This window comes from Triturus cristatus, chromosome 4_1, assembly GCF_964204655.1.
Source record: "Triturus cristatus chromosome 4_1, aTriCri1.1, whole genome shotgun sequence".
Lineage (NCBI taxonomy): Eukaryota > Metazoa > Chordata > Amphibia > Caudata > Salamandridae > Triturus > Triturus cristatus.
Window position 1 is genome coordinate 266,965,290 of NC_140585.1, and position 15,803 is coordinate 266,981,092.

At 50.8% G+C, this 15,803-nt stretch overlaps 1 protein-coding gene across 1 annotated transcript in view; it reads right to left on the reverse strand.

Annotated features, from left to right (window-relative positions):
* The window catches only part of LOC146854242 (aldo-keto reductase family 1 member C3-like), a 386,032-nt gene that overhangs the window by 22,040 nt on the left and 348,189 nt on the right, over positions 1–15,803 (reverse strand). Inside the window, exon 9 of the mRNA XM_085652025.1 lies at positions 12,553–12,635. Within this exon, the coding sequence (XP_085508151.1) occupies positions 12,553–12,635 (83 nt within the window). The remainder of the gene's footprint in view (positions 1–12,552; positions 12,636–15,803) is intronic.

Consider the following 15,803-nt stretch of genomic DNA (forward strand, 5'->3'; position numbering starts at 1 on the left):
CTCCCCTAAGTCAGCTGCACATACCCAAAACATATGTCTAGCAAGTTGCACTGAGGACCCAGTTGATCCTATTACAATGATGCCCACACATGTAGGGCCTGTAGTGAGGAGCACGAAGTATGTGGAAGTGACAATTTGGACAATGGGAAGCACATCATATGTGCAGGGGTGCAAGCCACATATGTGACCATGCCAATGAACTGCTCACAGAGAGATGTACACAAACAGTTGATCCAGACACACCCAGGTAGCTGCAAAGGATGACATGGATACCCACCAGAATAGAATACATATCTCATGGACCACAGGGAGTACCTCACATCAACACATCAGTATGCAACATTGTAAACCAAGCATTACAGGTGCAAGGGCATGTAAAACAATATCAACATGATGTACAGCTAAATCAAGTTCACATGGACAAAGTAAAAAGCTTTATTCAGCATATGAAAAGTGAAACGTCTGTTCCAACAAAAGGCCAATGGCCAGTCCACGTCCAAATGGCAAGGAGTGAACTAGAGTGACAAATTCAGTATATGAAATGCTAAACGTCTGTGCAACCAAAAGGCCAATGGCCAGTCCATGTCCAAATGGCAAGGAGTGAACTAGATCGACAAATTCAGTATATGAAATGCTAAACGTCTGTGCAACCAAATGGCCAATGGCCAGTCCATGTCAAAATGCCAAGGAGTGAACTAGAGTGACAACTGTCACACCTTGCTTGCCTGCACTGCTAAGGACTGGGGTCATCCCCTCCGAGGGGCATACATGGGGCAGGCCAGGCACCGCAGGGACAGGATCAGGGCACAGCAGAAGGAGACAGTGAAGAGGTGGGGTATTCAGGCGACTGCAGTGGAGCTGACTTGAGTGGTGGGTGCTGTCACAACTGTGGGGCACAAGTCAGATGGGGTGGGTGCCGGCACAACTCCAGTGGGCAGGTCAGATGGAGTGGACTGGCTCACCACTGCAGTGCCCAAGTCAGACGGGGTGGTCGTGGACTCCAAAGCAGTGCCTATATCCATGGGAGAGGAATGGGGGACAGGTGAGGTCAGCAGGGCAGGGGGGGACATGGTCCCCACATCAGTGGCACCAACTGTCTGACCAGGTGTGAAAGGGGCAAGTGCTAGGGGGGGATGGCCCTAGCATTTTGGGGATGTTGTATCTGTGTGTGGGAAACCCGGGGCAGGGAGTGGCGGGGGAACCTCTGGAGTGGTGGCCTGGGGGATGGAGGACGGAGACTTTGCCTTGGAGCTGCGTGGTGGCGGGGGGGTCTTCTTGCGCCGGGGGACTTACGGGTGGGCGTCTCGGTCTGACTGCGCCTGGGGGAGGGTGTCTGGGTGTGAGGGACACTCCCTTCTGTGTGTGGGGACTACCTCTTCCCCTTGTAATCAGGATCTGCAGGGTCGGTGGGGAAGAGGCCAAGGTCACAGAGGAAGAGCTTCTGGGGAGATGGGGTTGCAGGTGAGGCAAGGGAAGGGGGCTGGGAGGGAGAGGCCTCGGAGGACTGCGGATTGGTTGTGGATGACTGTGTGTGTGTCAGCAAACCAGCCCCTGTGAGTGTGGAATCAGTCTCCTGTGCTTGCTTGTGTGCACGTCTAGCCCTTGGTTTGGGGGTTTCTGTGCTTGGGACAGGTAGGGTGCTAGGAATCGTGGGTGGTGCAGGGGTAGGAGGGGTGTGGGACTGTTGGAGATGGGATACTGCTGCCATCAGGGAGGAGGCCACGGACTGGTTGGTCCTCTGTAGGGCAGACATGCCCGAGGAAATGCCCTCCATGAATGACACCAGTTGTGTCAACAGACCTGTGTGTGCATGGAGGACCTTCAGCATCGACGTCTGCCCTACAGGGATCTGTCGAAGTAAGTCCACAGACTCCTCACTCAGGGCAGCAGGGGACACAGGGGCAGGGGGTGCAGTGCCTGGCACAAAGGAGACATGCTCACGAACACGGGAGCCCACAGGGACCTCTGGGATGGGAGCCGATGGGAGGGGGGTGGTGGTGGTTGTGGTGGTGGTGGCGGAGACAGCCTCAGTAGCTGGTGTTTGGTGGCTGCTGACACCCGCCTCCACAGGGGAGTCATCCTCAGAGCTGCTGTGGCCTTCAGCTGGGGGCGATGGTGCTGATGACTCCTCTGTGTGGCTCAACTCACCCTCCGTGCCACTGGGTCCACCTGACTCCTCTCCTCCTGTCCCTGTAAGGCTCTGTGGCTCCTCCTGGTCCGTGGAGCTGTCCCCTCCTGTGGCCGTGGATGTATCTGGATAGGAATAGGAAGTAACAGAACAACATCAGTCACCTGCACCGACTGCACACACCAGTGAGTACATCACATCACAGAGCAAGCCCTGGCATCATCAGCTGAACACAGCTCAAACTGCCAACACTGTTTAGGATGAGACAAATGTCATTCTCAACATCAACCATGGCACACATATCCCTCCTTGACTTTCACACATATGTCCATTGCATGTTGGATGCTAACACACCAATGTGCCAACATGCACCACCCACACATTAGTTGTACATGCAAGTGAACATGTAGGAGTATGTCACTAGACACACAGCACATCTCTTGCGACTGACTCAGTACAGGTGCCTGGATGAAGGGATGGGCAGAGACTCATTTCACATGCTTGGGATGCATGCCAGCAACACACACTATGTTGTACTTATGTCCTGATGGGCAAGGCCACAATGGGGTGCCTGGTGCACACTTGAACACACCGCAGGCTCACTCATAGCAAGTTCAATGCCATGGCACTGGGATGCCCTGAAAGTCAGTCAACACTGACTCCTGTCACAGGGGCAAGCATCTAGACAACAACAATATGCACTGACTCACAATCCTAGCTCAGGGGTAAAGCTGACTCTGCAGATGACCGGCGCACTTGCCCATCCCATGCAAACAACATATCCAGGACCCAGAAGACCCCACATCATGCAAATCATTCATATGAGTCTCAGCAAACACAAATCCATGTACATTAACACATCACAGTCTGCCATGCATGCAACCCAGCTGCATGAGGGACACAGTTGCATACACCATTTTGCGCTGTCAGATGATCACACACCTATATGTCACACATTAGTTGTACATGCAAGTGAACATGTAGGAGTATGTCACTAGACACACAACACATCTCTTGCGACTGACTCAGTACAGGTGTCCGGATGAAGGGATGGGCAGAGACTCATTTCACATGCTTGGGATGCATGCCAGCCACACACACTATGTTGTACTTATGTCCTGATGGGCAAGGCCACAATGGGGTGCCTGGTGCACACTTGAACACACCGCAGGCTCACTCATAGCAAGTTCAATGCCATGGCACTGAGATGCCCTCAAAGTCAGTCAACACTGACTCCTGTCACAGGGGCAGGGCATCCAGACAACAACAATATGCACTGACTCACAATCCTAGCACAGGGGTAAAGCTGACTCTGCAGATGACCGGCGCACTTGCCCATCCCATGCAAACAACATATCCAGGACCCAGAAGACCCCACATCATGCAAATCATTCATATGAGTCTCAGCAAACACAAATCCATGTACATTAACACATCACAGTCTGCCATGCATGCAACCCAGCTGCATGAGGGACACAGTTGCATACACCATTTTGCGCTGTCAGATGATCACACACCTATATGTCACACAGGTCTTGTCTCCCACAGTCACATTGCAGATGTCATGCTGACCCTCTGAATCATGGACACCCCAGTTGTACGTAGCAACAAGCCACACCCTAATGACACAGAGGCAGACACCTGAGGGCACATGTCACTAAGCACAACCTGCAATTTCATACACAGGAGTGGGATTACAGAGTGTTACTGAATGCCCATGAGGGGGCATGACTGGGCAGGATTAGGTGAAACAGTGTTTTGCCCCGCACAGTAGTCAGGTGGCTAAGCAATTGTGACATACTTGATATACATACTCCTGATGCCCAAAAATTGAAGTCCCCTGCTGCATGGTTTTGCTTTGAGTACCCCAGAAACATGTTGCGAGTCAGACCAGCTATTGGTACACATCTCAAGGGCACACAGAGTTCACATGTCAGATCTCAGGCATTGTGTAAACAATTGAACCACCCATGAAACACACAACAGAGTCACGGGAACTGATGCTGACTGGTACCTGAAACATAGCTGACTGCAGGGACACAGTGCCCTAGTGACACAAGCAACAGACTGTAGGGGCCACACATGTGGAACAGATGAGGAGGGTGCATCACACAGATAAGGGACATGATTTTGGGACTACAAGACCTACGTAATGTGGAAGTGTGACCCGGACAAATGACTGCTATTTGCATGTCAGACATAGTACACAGATCAGGCAAGGACTTACCCCCTTCCTGCTGCTGTCTGGCCTACAGCTGCCTATCCAGGTCCGGGAAGACCACCGCCAGTATCCGGAGCATGTGGGGAGTCAGGGTCCGGTGTCCGCCCCTCCTGCGTGGAGGTGACAGCTTCAACTGGACTCTAGCTATCCTCCGGGTCCAGCCCCGAAGGTCCTGCCACCTCTTCTGGCAGTTGCGGATGCGGCGCTTGTAGACCCCTACAGAACGAACAGCCCGGGCGATGGTCAGCCAGATCTCCTGCTTCTGGTGAGCATCAACCTGTGAGGATGACAAAGTGAAAAGTACATTAACACACATGCCCCACATTTGTGCAGCACACAATTGGATATGCATGTCATCATCACAAAGGGAGATAAATTACACAGGTAGTGCAACCATGGGGAATGAAAAATCACATGCATGTCTGACATGTTAACAATGCCTGGATAGTTTAAGCTTGCAACAATGCACTTTAGTAGCAGGAAAACTATTCATTACATGTACCTACACACTTTGGTGGATGAAAGTAGTCAGTGAGAATGCTTGCCACTGGTGTACACACTGCTAGTACTGCTAGTCAGACAACATGCATAATTAGGAAGGCAGTGGACAGCACACTCACCTACTCCCCTGGTGTCCCATAGAGCATTCTGTACTCTGGAAGGAGCCCGTCCAGCAGGGCCTGGTTCTCCTCCTCAGTGAAGGCTGGGGCCCTCTCCAGTGTACGTGCCATAGCAGGAGCCAGAGTATGCATAGACAGCAGCAGTGGTAGCAGGGATGTGGTCCAGTAGCATGTAGTGCAGGCAAGTGAGCTCCCTGGGGGCCAGCCAGCCTTTTATCTGTGCTGCAGAGGCAGACTCTGTGCCATGTGTCCCAAGTGATAGGTCCAACACGGTTGCATCCTATGAATCTGGCCAATCCATTTAAAAGTACGACTCGTACACGCCTTCCTCATCGTTCAAATCTTCACCTTCATGGAACACTTGAAATTGCAACATTGTTGTAGGCAGCCAACTGAATTTCCAGTGCACAACTCGTACAAGTTTTGAATCTGCATCCGTCTCCATGACAGTCCTGAGCCAATGGGTGCGCCCGGCTCGTTCAACTGACTGTACAACGTGTATTTTGAATATACACATGCACCTGTCTCCATACGATTCAATGGCCAAGGCATACGCCTGTCTCGGACCATGCCTGTCCGACGAGTATGCATGATAGTCACCCGCGTCGGACTTCATTGGATTCAATGACAAGGAGTACGCACGGCTCGGTCATGACCTGTGCAATGCGTACGCCTTGTCACCCGCGTCGGACCTCATTGCATTCAATGACAAGGCGTACGCACGGCTCGGTCATGACCCGTGCAATGCGTGCGCATTGTCACCCGCATCTGACCTCATTGCATTCAATGACAAGGCATACGCACGTCTCGGTCATGACCCGTGCAATGCGTATACATTGTCACCCGCGTCGGACCTCATTAGTGTGACTATTAGACGGATGCAACACACATATACTATCCATGGACACATGCACACACCTGCCACACTATAGCATTGGCCACACAGTGTCCCATGGCATGTGAGGCTGCATTCCCTGGGTGTTTGAGGGGGCCACATCTGTTTTTTTGTCTGGCACTTTGTGCAGCCACTCCCAGGCTGTTATGTTGTACATGGGGCAGAGTCCTTTGTGTGTTGTGCACATTCACACTGTGATGTGCAATTGGACAGTAATGGGCATGAGTGAAGGCCACAGTGTCAGATTGGATATGTTTAAGACATGTCACATACACCCTAAGTCCTGGGGGTGATGGCATGTACATCACAGTGAGACCTGTAGCCTCAATACTGATGTGCAGCCACAGTCTGTGTGCATGTTGTGTCTCAGATGTGTCTGATCACATGTTACCAATGGGTGACAGTCTCCACATCCATGTGGTATATGGATCAACCTTGATTGGGTGTGTGTCGTACATGTAGGGCCGGCATGAACAACAGTGGCCACTACCTGTGGGACATACGCTTGCCTTGTGGTGTGTACGTGCTACGCCATGTCCATTGCTGTGTTGATGTGGCAATACAGGGAGCCTGGGTTTCTGCATGGCAAAGATCTGTGATGCCTGGGAGACATGAGTCCTCATTTGTCACTGGGGTGGGTTTTTTGAACATTGCAGCAGCACATAGGTTGGGTGACACAGCCAGATGTTTAGCCCATTGCACTACATGGCACTCATGTGGACAAGTGGAATTGAGATGCGAGGTGGTGTTCTTGTAGGTGACATATGTTTCCATGCCCAACAGCACACACCTCAGTACATTGTGTAATGTCATGAACTAGCATGTGATAGTCATCGTGGTCATGGCCACATGGGTGGATGTACTGACAATCTTCCTTTGTGCATCTCTGTACTGCAGGGCACCAGCTGTCCATCGTCCGTTCCCAGACCTTGCAACCATGCAGGAACGCGACATCATCAGACGGTACCGCTTCACCAGGCCACTGATTGAGGAGTTGGCGGAGCAGTTGGCGCCACATCTGCTACCTGGCCGGACATACCCTACAGCACTGACCCCAGAGGTGAAGGTGAACTTCTTTGCTACCGGTACCTTCCAGTACACTGTGGCTACTGCTGGTGGTATGTCGCAAATGATGTTTAGTCGGGTGTTACGCGATGTCTTGGAGGGGATGTTGCAATTCCTCGACCTGTATATCAAGTTCCCGAGCCAAGATGAACTCCCTGAAATTAAGGATGCCTTTTATACACTGGGGAGGATGCCAAACGTCATTGAATCCATTGACGGGACACATGTTGCCCTGATACCACCACAGGCACATGAGCAGGCATACCGGAACAGGAAGCACTACCATTCGATCAATGCTCTGGTGGTCTGTCTTGCTGACATGTTGATCACACGTGTGTGCACGGTTCCCTGGTTCAGCGCATGATGCCTACATTATGAGCAGTAGTCACATTGCAGCGCTGATGTCACAGATGCCAGCTCAGCATGCCTGGCTTGTCGGTGTGTACTGACTGTTTCTCATTGTGTGTGTTTGTCAGTGTTGTATTCTGCACTCCTACAAAACTCAGCTACTTGTTCATTTTTGTGTGTGTAGGTGACTCTGGATACCCCAACATGCCGTGGTTGCTGACACCTCTCAGGAACCCTGTGACACCAGCCGAGCTGCGCTACAATGAGGCACATGGTCGGAGCAGGAGGGTGATTGAGCGGTCATTTGGCCTCCTGAAAAGCCCTCTCATATGAGCCTGCAAAGGTGTGCAAAATAATACTGATCTGCTGCATGCTACACAACATGGCGGTGCGGAAGGGGGTGTCTCTCATCCAGGATGACGATGACGACGACCAACGTCCGGCACCTGTGGAGAATCCTGGCCTGGACCAAGATGGCAGTGATGATGAAGATGATGGTGACGTCCGCTCCCAGCTCATCAACAACTTCTTCACCTGAATGTGAGTTTCCAATGTTGTTATGTGAATGTATGGAAGTAGCCTGGAATGTGTTGAGCCAGCTCTGTTGCTGTCTGAGTGTGTCTGTTTGCCACTTGACTGGATGCGTGTTGTGATGTGTTCATTCAGGTGGTGTGTACTCCACAATAGGGTAGTGTGTAGGTGTTTTGCAACATGTTTTGTGCATGTGTATTGCATTTCTCCTGTTCGTCTGTGCTTTTGACTGTATCTTGTCTGTCCTTCCCAGAGTCCTTTGCCTGTTGTGTGTTCAACACTGACCCCCAACACCCAGAAGCCAACTCCAGTGTGGAAGTTGACAATTCCCATCAACTGATGTACCACACATCCCTGGACTTCCATTCTCCAACACATTGTGAGCGTGTGTCCACTGTTACGTAGAATTACCATGCAACTAGTGTGGAATAAACGTGTTGCTGATGTGTAATGAACCTGTGCTACGCTTTGTTATGTGCGTTGTCTGTCTTTCCACATCTGAGTGACATCTGCTTACCTCACCTGTGGACTTGTTACTACTGACTGGGGTTGGTGTTGTGTCTGTGCATGCCAATGTGTTTCAGGTCATCATTGTGTGTGATGAGTAACATGACCATGGTGAGTATGTTTTGTGTTGCCATAGTGGTGTGTCTCCCTCACATGTGTCACTTCCCCATGACTCACCTTACGTTTGTCACATTGTTGCAGTATTTGGCATGCACTGAGTTGTGTAGCAGATCGACTTCTTCCTGAACATGACAAGTTGGAATCACAACAGAGGCAAGTATGGTGTACTGGTGAGTTTATTTACAAACGTGTGAGTGAAGTGCACAGGATGGTGGGTGCTGTACAGTGATTTGGGAATCCAAAGTTCACATTGGAATTGGAAGTGCTGGTAGATGAAATGTCCAGAGTAAAGTCCACAGTCGTCTGCTACATTGGCCCAACCTGAACCCTCCATGTAATGTGGGCGAGTTGTGTGCGATTGGACAAGGTGAACGGGTTGCGCACAAAAGACAGGTTTGTAGGCCCTGGGGGATGTGCTGGGACATCTGCCTCTCACATGTCCTCCTTCGGACGACCCCTCTTCTTCCGGGGGGGGGGGGATCCTCATGTGCAGGCCTCTGCGGTGCAGGGGACTCTCCGCCAGAGTCCTCCTCCCTCCCTGTAGCGCTGGCAAATGGTGTTGCGACAGATGTTGTGGGCACACAGGGGAGTGGGGACAGGTTGGTTTTGATCTGGCGGAGGCATTGTAGTATGTGCCGATGCACCGCAGTTAGGGCATCCCACTTTGCCTCCAAGCGGGCATGGTGGGCGACCTGCTTGTGTTGCATGTCCTTGAGGATCCCCACTACCTGGCCAAATCCTCCGAGGCTATCTTGGTACGCATCTAAGATGCGTGCCAGTTGGGGGTCATCATGCAGTCCAGACCCCTCTGCAAGGCGTGCCCTGTGCCTCCCTCTCCTCCCAGCACCCCTCTCCACACGGGCAGGACCAGCGGCGGTACGCATAGGTGACACTGGGACCCCTTGGGTGGTGTTGCTGGTGGTGTTGGCTATAGCTTCCGGGGGGTCCTGTGTCCCTGTGCTGTGGGTGTTGATTGTCCTTGGTCTGTCCGTGTTGACGGGGGTGCCCTGTCAGTGTCCAGATGCTGGAGGCGTGGGTACAGGGGGGGCAGATGTTGCTGCTGCTGGTGCTGCATGATGGCTCACACCGGAGGGGCCAGGTTGGTCGTCGTCATCCGAAGAGGACAGTGAGAGAGTCAGACCAGAGAGCTCAGTGTCCACCAGAGTCTGGGACTGGGTATCCTCGTCATTTGGCGCTGGGTGCCCAGCACGACCTGTGTTTGGAAGAGACACACAATGTGATTTATGTTTCTACATGCATCGTTGGTTCACAAACATGACATTTTCTACTTTGAATACAGATGCCTGCCTGTACACTGCTTTTTCCCAGCTTGTCACAGACAGAGTTTGATCTTGTTGTTGGCCATTTGCCAGCATGGCCTTGTGCTCCCCACAACAGAGCCCAGTGTCAGACATCTTGTCAGTCCCTTCCCACTCCCTGTGAGGCGAGTATGGTTCAGGTTGATCTTGCAGGGCCATGTGGGTGGGTGTAGGTTGTCTGTGACTGCGAGTCCCATCATACTCTTGGCTACACCCCCCTTCCCAGCATGCCCATGCTTCCACCCTCTTGACTCTGCTTCCCTGTGAGGGGGTGTGACATCAATAGCAAGATGGCTGACTGTGAAATCCTGGTGTTTGTTTGGCTACCAGTCCCAGCATGGCCTTGTGCTCCCCACAACAGAGCCCAGTGTCAGACATCTTCTCAGTCCCTTCCCGCTCCCTGTGAGGCGAGTATGGTTCAGGTTGATCTTGCAGGGCCATGTGGATGGGTGTAGGTTGTCTGTGACTGCGAGTCCCATCATACTCTTGGCTACACCCCCCTTCCCAGCATGCACATGCTTCCTCCCTCTTGACTCTGCTTCCCTGTGAGGGGGTGTGACATCAATGGCAAGATGGCTGACTGTGAAATCCTGGTGTTTGTTTGGCTACCAGTCCCAGCATGGCCTTATGCTCCCCACAACAGAGCCCAGTGTCAGACATCTTGTCAGTCCCTTCCCACTCCCTGTGAGGCGAGTATGGTTCAGGTTGATCTTGCAGGGCCATGTGGGTGGGTGTAGGTTGTCTGTGACTGAGAGTCCCATCATACTCTTGGCTACACCCCACTTCCCAGCATGCCCATGCTTCCTCCCTCTTGACTCTGCTTCCCTGTGAGGGGGTGTGACATCAATGGCAAGATGGCTGACTGTGAAATCCTGGTGTTTGTTTGGCTACCAGTCCCAGCATGGCCTTGTGCTCCCCACAACAGAGCCCAGTGTCAGACATCTTGTCAGTCCTTTCCCACTCCCTGTGAGGCGAGTGTGGTTCAGGTTGATCTTGCAGGGCCATGTGGGTGGGTGTAGGTTGTCTGTGACTGAGAGTTCCATCATACTCTTGGCTATAGCCCCCTTCCCAGCATGCCCATGCTTCCTCCCTCTTGACTCTGCTTCCCTGTGAAGGGGTGTGACATCAATGGCAAGATGGCTGACTGTGAAATCCTGGTGTTTGTTTGGCTACAAGTCCCAAGTGAGCCCCTGTGCTTCACACAGCAGCACCCAGTACGGGGTATCTTTTGCTGATATTTCAATGAGGTGTGTGTCAATGCATTGTACCTGGTGAGTTGTGTGGAGTTTGTGTTGGGGGGCGTGTCTCCCCATGCTTATTAGTATGGTCAGGGCTGTCAGTCCTCCTTCCCATCATGAAACGTGCTTCCATTGTAGGGCGTGCAAGTTGTCTTTCAGGATGTCAGTCAGTGGTGTCCTGCTTCTGATTTGTACACAAGCCCTAGCAGGGCCTTGTGCTCCCCACAGCAGGAGGCAGTGTCAGCCATCTTGTCAGTCATTTTCCACTCCCTGTGATGTGGGCATGTTTCAGAGGGGTCTTGATGGGCCAATCAGGAGGGGGAGCATTATCTGTGACTACAGGCCCCATCATGCTTTTGTCTACACTCACTTCACCTGCATCCCCACTATTCCTTCCTGACAGTCAGCTGCACTGTGAGGTGGTGTGTTTGTGGTGGCAAACTGTCTGGCTGGGTGTATTTGGCTTAGTGCCACTGGCTTGCTCTATTTGTTTGTTGGTTGGTGCATGTCATGACACAGTGCCCAGTCACTATGAGAGGGCAGGTATTGTGTTTGTGTGACTGGCATACACATCTTGGGTTGATTATCTATTGGTTAGTGTAGCTTTGCTTGGGGTGCATGGTTTCACTGTCCCCTTGCCACACAATCTTGGGTATGTTGTTTGTGTACTCACCAGTCTCTGGGATGTGTGTTAGGCCATGGACGCTCTCTGGTGGTAGGATGTCCCGCACCTTCTCCTCCCAGGTCCTGAAGTAGACTGGTTTGGCAGGAGGGCCACCGCCGGTGCACTGACTCAAAGCGTGATCTTTCTCGATGAGTTTCTTGACCCTCCTGCGCCCGTCATACCACCGGTTCTGGATATCGTCCTTTGTGCGCAACGTTGGTGCTTGTGCGTTCACCTTGTCCACAATCCTCGCCCACATCTTGGTTTTCTGTGAGATGGGGGTCCTTTGAACCAATGTACCAAACAATTGTGGCTCTACTCTGATGATCTCGTTTACCAGCACTGCCTGTCTTCTGTGTTTGGTACGCGTCGTTCCCGGCGGTCTCTATTGCTTGTGTGCCGGGTTGTCTGTGCGTGTCGGTTATGCGGCTTGGTCTCCGTGCGAGTCGGCCTAGTTTTACACGCATTGCATCGTACTGTGCTAATCGTACATCGTGGGTACGGGTCGGTCGGGTTGATTCCGGGTTCGTGCTGGTCGGTGAAAATCGCGTCGGTTTTCCGGCCGGATCACTATTTTCCCTCCGGCTCGGTCGTACGGCTTGTATTCCGTACTTGTCGGTTGTAATTCACTCGCGTTGCATCGTACTGCATGGGTCGTACGGCGCTGGTCCGTGTCAGTCGGTATTCGGTCCGGGTCCGCGTCGGTCGGTTCGTTTTGTGGCCGGAATCGGAATCGACCCCAAAGTAGGCAACTCTAGAACATAGGTTAATACAGACAGTGGTAATGAAAGGATGCAAACCAAAGTTCTACAAAGATGACATTGATAGGTTATGGTGTACACAGAACTCCAGAGTTCTAATAAAGTAAGACACATCATCAAGGCTCCACAACTTACTTGTCCATACTCCAGTAGTGGAAGTTTCTGTTGAGGCCATCCAGAGTATTCATGTCTTGAGCAGTTAGTTCAAAGTCAAACACCTGCCAAAGAAAACAGGTCATATTTCATAGCGTTAGTATTATATTTGTTTCTAAAACGTCTAGTCCAATGACACCAAAGAGGTGTAAATAAGGGAAATGATGAAGGCTTATTCCCTGGGCCGGATTAAAAGTATGGCACAACCCTGATGAATAGAAAACTGCCATATTTAGAGATCACCGCCAGCTCAGTGGTGACTTCAGAAGAACTGCCCTCATGTCATGCCTAAAGTTTGGGAGACGAGAGCTGTCTGTTTTGACTGCCATCCACCACACTTTTTGTTTTTCAAAAAACAAACTCCCAAAGTGACAGTTTTTTTTGTTTTAAAAAAACAAATGACTAATGACCCTCACACCCTGGGCCTTTCTTCACCTGGGTGTGGGGGTCAATATTTTAACTTTTCTTTTCATCAATGCCAGTTTCCCTGGTGGTGATAGACAGAATAAAGGACAGCAGACTGTCAGCCTCAAATAGAGGGGTGGCCTGATGCCCTTTACTCATATGACTAGCACTCCATCACACCCATGCAAAACATATCTGTTCTCGGTCATAGTAAACCTGAGTATAGAGTGAGTGGTATGTGTCAACAAGAAAGGAAGGCTGAAAATTGCAGCATCAATCAGGCAAACTTGATCTGTCTTCTGAATAACTATTTGGGCCTGTTTACGAGTCGATCAGATCTTCAAGTGGGATACCACTCTAACTGATCAAGACTGGCCCAGTAAATGCACCTGCTTTTCCTGGGCATGGCAAAACAGGGCCTGATTTTACTAGCCAGCAACTCTGGGCAGTAAATGTAATGTGCATGTGGCTTTGGCTGCAACAGGAGCCAAGCTTCGTCGTATGATTGTGCAGATATTTTCTCTGTCAATCCCCTTGCTAGAAGGAATATGCTACTTACCAGTATGCATCTGTTCTTGGCATGTAGAGCTGCAGATCTACACACTTTTGCATAGATCGCCATCTGGTGTTGGGCCCGGATGTTTGCAGTTTGTTTTTCCTCTTGGAAAGTCTTTGGAAGTCACGAGGTCGGTGACTCCTCCCTTGGTCCGTATTGCGCATGGGCTTCGGCTCCATCCTCAGATTGTTTTTCGCCAACAGGGAAAGATGGAGCGTAGTAATAATAGTGAAGAAACCCATGTGTGTTGTATCTAAATAAGATAGACTGGAACAGATACCGGTAGCCGGGGAGGCGGGTGGGCGTGTGTAGATCTGCAGCTCTACATGCCAAGAACAGATGCATACTGGTAAGTAGCATATTCCGTTCGAGGCATATGAGCTGCAGATTACACACTTTTGCATAGGCTACATAGCAGTTCCCAACCCTAGCGGCGACCACCGGTATCTGCTGCAGTGGTTTGAAAAAGTGTTTTTAGTACAGCCTGGCCGACACTAGCTTGTTGCTTGGTTTGCACATCTACACAGTAATGTTTAGTGAAAGTTTGCGGTGTTGACCATGTAGCTGCTTTGCAGATATCATCTAATGGGATATTCCCTAAAAAAGCCATAGAAGCCCCTATCTTTCTTGTAGAGTGGGCTTTAGGGGGAACAGATAGCGTGCGTTTTGCCTTGTGGTAGCAAATCTGTATGCATTTTACAATCCACCTAGCTATCCCTGATTTAGAGATGGGGTTGCCTTTATGTGGTGGAGAGAAAGAGACAAACAGTTGTTTTGTCTTTCTGAAAGGTTGTGTTCTCTGGATATAGTAAAGTAAGGCCCTTTTAACATCCAGTGTGTGTAGAGCCCTTTCTGCAACAGTTTGGGGTTGCGAGAAACAAACCGGTAATTCTACCGATTGGTTTAGATGAAAGGGGGAAATGACTTTGGGTATGAATTTTGGGTTAGTACGGAGGACAACCTTGTTCGGGTGCATTTAGAGAAAAGGTTCTTGTATAGTAAGTGCTTGTATCTCACTGACCCTTCTAAGGGAAGTGATGGCTACAAGGAAAGCTGTTTTCCATGTGAGAAATTGCAGTTCACATTTATGCAAGGGTTCGAAAGGCGGTCCCATTAGCCTTGTGAGAACTATATTTAAGTTCCACACAGGTGAGGGTGGTACTCTGGGGGAATTATTCGTTGGAGGCCTTCCATGAAGGCTTTAATGGCAGGCAACCTGAAAAGTGATAGGTGCAGTCTGTTTTGTAGGTAGGCGGCAATTGCTGCGAGGTGTAGTCGGATGGATGTATATGCTAGGTTACACCTTTGTAGATGGAGTAAGTAGCATATGATGTGCTGTATAGATACGTCTAGAGGGTTGATTGTGTTGTTATGGCAATAAACAACAAATCTTTTCCACTTTGCCGCGTAGCAGGCTCTAGTAGTAGGGCGCCTAGCTTCTCTGATGATGTTCATACAGTCAGGGGGAAGGTTAAGGTATTCGAATTCTAGGATCTCAGGAGCCAGATCGCAAGGTTGAGATGAGCTGGGTCCGGGTGTCTGATCTCTCCATGGTTCTGGGTTAGGAGGCATGGTGAGAGGTGTAACTTTTGGTGTGGCACTACGGAGAGTTCCAGCAGCGTGGTGTACCACGGTTGTATGGCCCATGTTGGAGCTACTAGAATCAGTGTGAGGGAGTGCTGTTGTAGCTTTCGTACCATTAATGGAATTAGTGGGAGAGGTGGAAAGGCGTACGCAAATTTGCCTGACCAGTTCATACATATCGCATTGCCTTTGGACAATGGGCGTGGGTATCTGGCGGAGAAGCTTTGGCATTTTGTGTTTTCGTGAGTGGCGAAGAGGTCTATGTGTGGATGCCCCCACATCTGAAAGAATGGGTGAAGAACCTGCGGGTGAAGTTCCCACTCGTGGATCTGCTGTGTTTGTCTGCTGAGCAGATCTGCCATGGTGTTTTGGACTCCTGGGACATGTTGGGCTAGGAGAAAGATTTTGTGTGGAATTGCCCATCTCCATATGCTCTGTGCTAGTTGAGAGAGCTGTGGAGAGTGTGTGCCGCCTTGTTTTTTAATGTAGTACATGGCCGTCATGTTGTGCGAATAAGGACTGCCTTGCCTAAAATGTGGATGTGAAAGGATTTTAGGGCTAGAAAGATTGCCAGTAACTCCAGATGGTTGATGTGGAGTAACTTTTGTTGCGGCGTCCATGTGCCCTGCACTGTGAGGTGTAATAGATGAGCTCCCCAGCCGGAGAGCGATGCGTCTGTTGTTAGGAT